At 40.6% G+C, this 8,530-nt stretch overlaps 1 protein-coding gene across 1 annotated transcript; it reads right to left on the minus strand.

Annotated features, from left to right (window-relative positions):
- Positions 1 to 2,838: 2,838 nt before the first annotated feature.
- chst3a (carbohydrate (chondroitin 6) sulfotransferase 3a) lies at positions 2,839 to 4,372 on the minus strand. The gene is made up of 2 exons (XM_060924962.1): positions 4,265 to 4,372; positions 2,839 to 4,042 (listed from the first exon to the last, which is right to left on the minus strand). Exons 1-2 carry the CDS (start codon positions 4,342 to 4,344, stop codon positions 2,839 to 2,841), a joined length of 1,284 nt encoding a protein of 427 aa, XP_060780945.1. The 5' UTR covers positions 4,345 to 4,372.
- Positions 4,373 to 8,530: the final 4,158 nt, after the last annotated feature.

The following is an 8,530-nucleotide window of genomic DNA, read 5'->3' on the forward strand; positions in this document are numbered from 1 at the left end:
TTATTTGAACATAAAACAGTTGGTTAAAAAGTGCTATTTATTATACAGAACATTGCTTTCAAAATTATTCACACCTCCACAATTAATGTTTTGCGAGATCCCTGTGGAAAGACTTACACGTTGCGAACCACAGGTTTTCAATTCAAATGCAGGGACTCAGTGGAAGGATTGACTCACTGTATATAATATTTATTTTATATAAATTGGTTCTACCAATTTTTGAAGAGACTCATTCTGACATGGTTATATTTAGTTAAATCAGATCAATATGTATAATCTGTCATTCCTATGATGTTACTCGAATGGAAACAAGGCTTCTTTATACAGGCAGCAGAGGCTGTCAGAGTAAATGTAGACTGAATGTTTTCTCTTCCCTCATTAGTCAGGCCAGCATTACTCTCTCTATCCCTGTAGAAAGCTCAGGAAAATCACTGAAGTTAAAGATTAAAAAACAAGTGCTGCCAGTTATGATCAAAATATTAGCATTGCTAATAAAATCCTCTGTTAGATTCAGGGACAGCCCTTTGTTTACACAGAAACTACTTTGTGTCCTTGATTTTTTTTCTTTTAATCTGTTACTGAACTAGTTTGAAGCAAGACATTTATATGACACCGTTTATGTCATTATGCCATTCATTAATAATCTACTTGGTAATAAACTGGAATTCCATTGAATGTGCAGTAATGTCTTTTTGCACAGACTGCCAGTGTGTCACAGGTTTTTGGTGCTGCTGAGTGTTGAATAGGCAGGTCTGTGTGCTGTGCATGCTGTATGAAAGAGCCCTTCAGCAGCTGGGCGAGCCTCAATTTGCTCCAAGCGGCTCTCAGAGAGGGCGCAGCATATCCTAAGAACACACACACACACACACACACACACACACACGTGGAGCCATGTGTGCCACAGGCCTGCCTGTATGCACAATGTGGCCTTATAAGATAGAGAAGTAAAGTACACTTTAAGACAGCACAAAATGAGTTCAAGAAAAACATCCATGGAAAGGAAAATAAAAGCAGTTATTGATGTCTGACTTCACTGGTCTCCTCGTCTTTTACTACACATGATCCTTTATGAAGTCAGTGGTTAACTGAGAATGATTAATGCTCCATGGCTTCATGGGGAATTTGTGACACAGCTAGCGTCTGACCTTACAAGCTGCTTAAGATGAGACACCATAAAAATCTTGCTACATATTCAACATGGTTGCATCATCATGGTGCCCACCTTCACCCCTTACTCTACTCTACTCCACTTCAAAAATCTCTTCTTCTTTAAAAGACACATATTTCAGGGCCCCTATCTAACTCTAGTCACCTGGAATCATTCAGTCCCTCCATAATTTCCCCAATCGTGGTGCCACTGCTTCTAAATTCCAGTTCTCAAGAGATTGTACAGTATACTATATTTTTTGTGGTTTTCCTGATTCAACACAACTCACCAACCATTAATGAAACTGATCTGGTGATTTAGAGCAGTGAAAACACAACCGGTATTGCATGGCATATTCCTAAGGCTGAGATTAAGAACCAATTGTACACAATTAGGTGTGCATGTCTAATAATTAAAAATTTAACTTACAGTTTGGTTAATAAGAGTTTAGTACAGAACTGAATTTGATACAGAAACAAACGCGTTCTCGTAGAAGTTACTAAGCCAAATATTAAATATTCAGATAAGGACCACAGTCAGGGATTTATAAAATCTTTTTTGCATTGCCAGGTCTTTTGAATCATGGTGAATTTCCTTCTGATATTACAAGTACACCCAAAATATCTGCTGACTTGACACCACTGTTTTAGACTCAAAGGACAGTTCATAATGCTGATTCCCAGTCATTTAATTTTATTTGAAAACAAAAGTCATAAATACATAAATACTGTGAATTTGTAGAGGTCATGACCTTCAGTCAGGTGTAGATCTTTGGTCTATATGTTGTATGACTTGTATCACAATTTACTCTTTAATGCAATTAAAGATTAATGCATTATATTTCGACATCAAAAATCCTGTCTTCCTTTGGAAAAGTACCTTTAGTGTCTTAGTGTCCTCTAATATTATTTAGCCATTCTCCTTCTTGTATTATTTTATGTTATTTATTTATTATTTTATTAATATCGCTTCCTTTCACTATAATCCCATGCTTCCCATTTCACATATAGTCAATCATGCTAGAATGCACATTTTACACAAAAGTTAACTTTACCTAGTACTTTTTTACTTTACCTAGTTAGTACTTTACCTGTCTCTGTGTGGCAGCAGAAACCAGAAACCCAGAAATCAAGAAACCAAAAGTTATATAAAAATCGCCTTAAGGGAAGACCTGTTAAAATGTTACCGTATTAACTAACAGTTCCTGCTTTGAAATTGTATCCCGTATCCTTTAGTCTCATACAAAAGTCTCATTCTCTGGCTTTGACTCCATTTTGTGTTCAGGACACAAACAGTAAACACATTTACGTTGTTTAAGAACACAATTTTGTCCAGCATCACCAAATTTCAAAAGGAAACTACAAAAGACACAAATACAACTTGGGTGAAGATGTTTGTCTAAAAGCGTCTCCGTTACTTAAAAAAAATATATAATAATAATAATAATAATAATAATAATAAAAACACCTAATTTACTTCTACAAATAAAATCCCTTTTTAAATACAAGCAGAAAACACAATTAATTAATCATTCAATATCTTAATTAGTCAAACCAAACTGAATGCATTTTGATTAAAGCTAAACCATGAGGTAAGCGCTGAAGATGTACAACATCTGTGCTCCAGTGTGGTACATATGCATTTGAAATACATTCACTGCTCTGTTTAAAATGTATAACACTAGTTTACTACTAAAACTGTGAGATAAAATCTGTAACATATGATACATTAAACTGTTTTTCTTCAAGCAAACTAAAAGACGTATTAACTAGTGTCTCCTCACTGTCAACAAATCGATATCCAAATAGTTCCATAGTTGGCCCACATACCTCTTGCACAACTTGGACTAATTTGAAGGGGATACTGAAACGCCACTTTTCTACCTGCTCTGATGAGTTTTTTTGGGTAGAGTACACTCCACTGGCAACCTCTGAAGCATGTGTGTTCTTAATGATCCATTCCCTTGCCTGTGGTGTGAATGGGATCCCGGTAAACCTGTACATCTCAGCCGCTTCTTGTATGGGGTATCTGGCAATGTCCTCATAGCGCACAAGCATGTAGTGATTTTCCAGCCAATCCGGTTGGCTCAAACCCAGCTCGGCAGACTCGCGGATTTGATTGCAATTTCCTTGGAGCCGTTTCACCTCTTCATCATCAATGGGTACCTTTCCATTTGTTGCCCAACTTTTCCAAGTCTGGTATTTGCTTGAGAAGGCTACCATTCTTGAGGCCAGGATAGCACGGGGGTCTCTCACCAGCTGGATGATCTTAATATCCAGTCTAGGATCTTCAACTAGCAAACGGAGTGAGTCCAGCTGCCGAACCCTAACCGTCTTGATAGCCTTATGCTTCTTCCTCAGACAGGATTGTGAGGCCAAGGTGAAGTTCAGAGGGCCACAGCGGCGTGTTATGCAGTGATATCTCTCAAAAACATTCTTCTGCACTGGTGAGCACACCTGTTCCTCACACAGAGCCATGCTGGACTCACGACGGAAAAGAGCTGCAGTGACATGCTCTAGAGGAGGTGGGCTGATGAAGCTCTCCAGCACTGAGAAGTCACACAAGAATAGGCTTAGCAGCACATCCTGGTATGCAGTGGATGAGATGTTGGAAATGGGGATCCCTGTGTCCACTGAAAGTGTCCTCTCGACATGCCACAGCGGCTCAAACAGGTAGAACATATTGTCGCCCAGCTGGTTAAAAAACTCACCTACAAAGGAGGATCCAGTGCGAGTGGTGGCCAATAAGAGAATGTGTTTATGACCAGCCTGGTCTGGATCTACAAACAGTGTGGAATTTATACTCATCTTACTCTCATCCAAACTGGAGCCATTGAAGAATAAAAGAGGCTCTGGGGTTTGTTGGGTCTGTCTGTGTGCAAGTTTGTCAGAGACTCTGGAAGAGACAGAAAATCTTATTCACAAAGTTTTGGAGAATTCTTTTATATCCACTATATTTGAACAATATCTTTTTCACCACTGAAACTTCCACGACTCATCAGTTGTTGCTCACTCTCAGAACGACACGATTTTCCTATTTAGTTTCAATGTCGTTTCTGAGTAATTCATCATAGTACCTGAGTAATATATGATAGTAAGCTGTGATTAAAGAGCTCACCTTGAGATAATATTGTTTTCCTTTTCAATGATGATGAGGGCCACAATGCAGATGATGAGGATAACATATTTATTCCTCATTCTTGAATAGGATTCTGTTTGGAACTTCCTCCACAGTCTGTACATGTAGCTATTCAGATTTATCTCATGTCAGGACATAACGTACACTTGACCTGCAGTAAGACACAAAATAAGAAAATACAAAAAGATCTTTTATCATTGTTTACATTCCATACACTGTATATTGCACTGGACTGTACAGAACGTTTCAGAGTACCAACTATGCAAATTACACAAAATCAGCTGACCAGCTACTTGTGTGTTATAAATTAGACTGCTAACAATAAGAGATTCACAAGTATTTACCACAGCTAAGAGAGCCAGCACAGTGAGACAACCTGAGCTTTGTTCCCCTGAGATCCAATAAATAGCAACCACTATCATCACCTTCCCACTAATAGCAGTGAGGAGTTGAAATGCCTTCAGCAGGACATAATGCCTTGTTTAAAGGCCTGAGTGTATTCAACTGAAGACTGTATAACTGTAGCACCACCCCATGAGCTCTGTTAATAAAGAACAGGCCCTGAGAATATGAGCCCTGAGATCTGCAGAGGAACATGTACAGCGACACTGACACCGCCTACAGTGTAGGACAAGGTGTTGAATGTTTTAGTAGCAATTCTCGAGATAAGTCTAAAAGACACCAGCTGTTAATAAAACTATCTTCTGGGTGCAACTGAAGGCATTTCATAAAATTTAAGAAATGCCTTCATCTGGACCTAGCAGGCAGCTTTATTTATATTTAAGATTTTTAATCAAGTTTACTCTTAGATAATGATGACTTCTGAGAATGAAATAACTTGAGATCCAAGCCCCATTTTCTTTGTTTTAGACCATGTTTTAGGCCTAACAATTAGGTCATGTGGGAAGCCATGGCCTAATAGAGAAGCAGCTTTGGGACCAAAAGGTTGCTGGTTCAGTTCCCTGGACCAGCAGGAATGGCTGAAGTGCTGTTGAGGAAGGCACCTAACCCCTAACTGCAGCTTTGGGACCAAAAGGTTGCTGGTTCAGTTCCCTGGACCAGCAGGAATGGCTGAAGTGCTATTGAGGAAGGCACCTAACCCCTAACTGCTCCCCAGGCTGCTCTAGGTATGTTGTACATCGTGCCAGATAAGAGCGTCTGCTAAATGCCTGTAATGTAATGTAATGTAATGTTTTATTAATGTTACTCATTTATAAAAATGAGAAATTTTCATTGCGGCTATACCACATAGGATTAAATTTACTGATTACTGGGCTGCCTACTATTACAAATGGTATTATGCGCTGGTACTGCATGTTATTTAATATGTTTTTTGTAAACAGGGCAGCACGGTGGCGTAGTGCTTAACACTGTTGCCTCACAGCAAGAAGGTCCTGGGTTCAAGACCAGTGCCTTTCTGTGTGAAGTGTGCATGTTCTCCCTGTGTCTGCATGGGTTTCCTCTGGGTGCTCCAGTTTCCCCCACAGTCCAAAGACATGCAGGTTAGGCTAACTGGTGGCTCTAAATTGACCATGAGTGTGAATGGTTGTTTGTCTCTATGTGTCAGCCCTGTGATGACCTGGCGACTTGTCCAGGGTGTACCCCACCTCTTGCCCATAGTCAGCTGGGATAGGCTCCAGCTTGCCCACGACCCTGTAGGACAGGATAAGTGGCAACAGATAATGGATAGATGGATGTTATAGGTACCGTAAATAATTGAAGGGGTGGTGTTGTGTGGCCTGACACAAAGCAAGGCCTCAATGTTAACTTTTGACACCTTAAATGGCCTCAAATTTTTTGCCCCCCTTGAATTTCATCTCATCTCATCATCTCTAGCCACTTTATCCTGTTCTACAGGGTTGCAGGCAAGCTGGAGCCTTTCCCAGCTGACTACGGGCGAAAGGCGAGGTACACCCTGGACAAGTCGCCAGGTCATCACAGGGCTGACACATACCGGTAGACACAGACAACCATTCACACTCATATTCACACCTATGGTCAATTTAGAGTCACCAGTTAACCTAACCTGCATGTCTTTGGACTGTGGGGGAAACTGGAGCACCCGGAGGAAACCCACACGGACACAGGGGGAAAATGTAAACCCCGCACAGAAAGGCCCTCACTGGCCACGAGGCTCGAACCGGGACCTTCTTGCTGTGAGGAGACAGCGCTAACCACTACACCACCGTGCCGCCCCCCTTGAATTTCATTTTGCCCTAAAATTTTACAGTATTTCAGCAAGTTTAGGTACACAGTTCAAGGCAACACTGATATGTTTTCTTGGGGTATAATTGTTTTATTTAGACAAAAGTACATTTAGGGGTGGCATGGTGGTGTAGTGGTTAGCGCTGTCGCCTCACAGCAAGAAGGTCTGGGTTCGAGCCCTGTGGCCGACGAGGGCCTTTCTGTGTGGAGTTTGCATGTTCTCCCCGTGCTCGCGTGGGTTTCCTCCGGGTGCTCCGGTTTCCCCCACAGTCCAAAGACATGCAGGTTAGGTTAACTGGTGGCTCTAAATTGACCGTAGGTGTGAATGTGAGTGTGAATGGTTGTCTGTGTCTATGTGTCAGCCCTGTGATGACCTGGCGACTTGTCCAGGGTGTACCCCGCCTTTCGCCCGTAGTCAGCTGGGATAGGCTCCAGCTTGCCTGCGACCCTGTAGAACAGGATAAAGCGGCTACAGATAATGAGATGAGATGAGATTTATTTCTGCAACAGAACAACAAGACAATCCCTGAAAACATGAATCATATATCTTATATGTAAGACTTCCATACAGTACTAGTACGTAATACGTCTTTTTATATAGAGTTTAGGACACAAAGCACACTTTGTTTTGCCTATAACAATGACTAGCAATATTGCAAATATGAATTATAAAACTAAAAACATTATAAAAACAGGAGTCTGTACTGCAGTACTGTCTGATCATTCAGTTTCAATTGCATTTAGGAGGAAATTCAACAACCTGTCCTCCTCATCTACATCAGCTTCCAGTGCAGCCTTTGCAAATTGTGGGTGCCGTTCACACTGTCCCTCGCCCTCTCAGTCCACCATGCATCAAGATTCCAGCATTAGGGCTGGTGGAGGTATGGTGAAGTTAGGATCCAAAAACAGAACACAGACAGTAATCCAATAAATAAGATGCTTTAATACAGGGAAGAAAGGGTATGGCAAAAGACAAACAAAAACAGGACGAGAAACAAATAGCAAAAATAGTCCGGGCAAAATAAGAACAAACAACTTGACAAAAACATGACAGGCAAAGACAAAAACGCTAGCGCAAAAAAAAACATAAACAAGAAAAAACCCTTAGTGCAAGAAACCATGAACCAGAAATAACCCTTAGTGCAAAAGCCATGAACCAGAAATAACCCTTAGTGCAAAAACCCAAGAACCAGAAAAACGCTAGTGCAAAAACCATGGACAAGAGACAAAAACCATAAGGGGCAAGAGAGGCACAGAAACAGCTAGAGGAGCAAATGAGATGTTCTAGCAAAGTCTGAGTCTGAGAATGGCCTTTAAATAAGCAGCAGTGAAAACCAGGAAGTGAGTTTAGGGGAGAAGGAATTCCTGTCCCAGATCGGCGCTGGCATGAGAGATCCGTAATCTCCGGAGTGGATGTCCGGGGCGGAGCATGACATCCAGGCCCTGTAGCCCAGGGGTTCTCAACCTTTTCTGCTTTGAGGCCCACCTGTTCATACCTGTACCGAGTCGGGGCCCATAAAAAAGATCCCCGATTATTTTGGCTTATCTATACTATTAGAATCTACTAATCTATTGTAAAGTGTATTAATGGGATGCAACATCACTCCCTGTTACAGATGGGAATTTAAATAAATGCAATAAAAACACATTTTTAGATTGTAGGTATTGTATTTAAAACTGTATGGATGTGCCAGAAGCCGAACCATGCATGCAGGGCATTCTCATTCAAAAGAGATTAATAATCCAAAAGTAGAGTCTGGTCCATTAACACAAGAACTTATTGCCATGTTTGTGTACAGAAAACAAGCAAGTTATTAAAACCAAGAAGTACACTCAAAATAAGTGGATATAGAAACCACTCAATGGGATTAGATCCTTACACACACATTAGGATTTTTCCTATGAAAGAAAAATTTACCAGCTAAATTTGACATTAGTAGAATAAAATTTGATCATATTGTAACCATAACTAAATACAAAGACAATAGTTATGCATACTATTAATTAACTTAATGTGAAGATAATTAACAGATAATCAAC

The sequence above is a fragment of the Neoarius graeffei genome, chromosome 7, assembly GCF_027579695.1.
Source record: "Neoarius graeffei isolate fNeoGra1 chromosome 7, fNeoGra1.pri, whole genome shotgun sequence".
Classification (NCBI taxonomy): Eukaryota; Metazoa; Chordata; class Actinopteri; order Siluriformes; family Ariidae; genus Neoarius; species Neoarius graeffei.

Coding starts and splice junctions, on each gene's coding strand:
- chst3a (XM_060924962.1), bottom strand. CDS start 4,344: ATGAGGAATAAATATGTTATCCTCATCATCTGCATTGTGGCCCTCATC. Junction 4,043..4,264: donor GAAAACAATATTATCTCAAG/GTGAGCTCTTTA, acceptor TGTCTCTTCCAG/AGTCTCTGACAAACTTGCAC.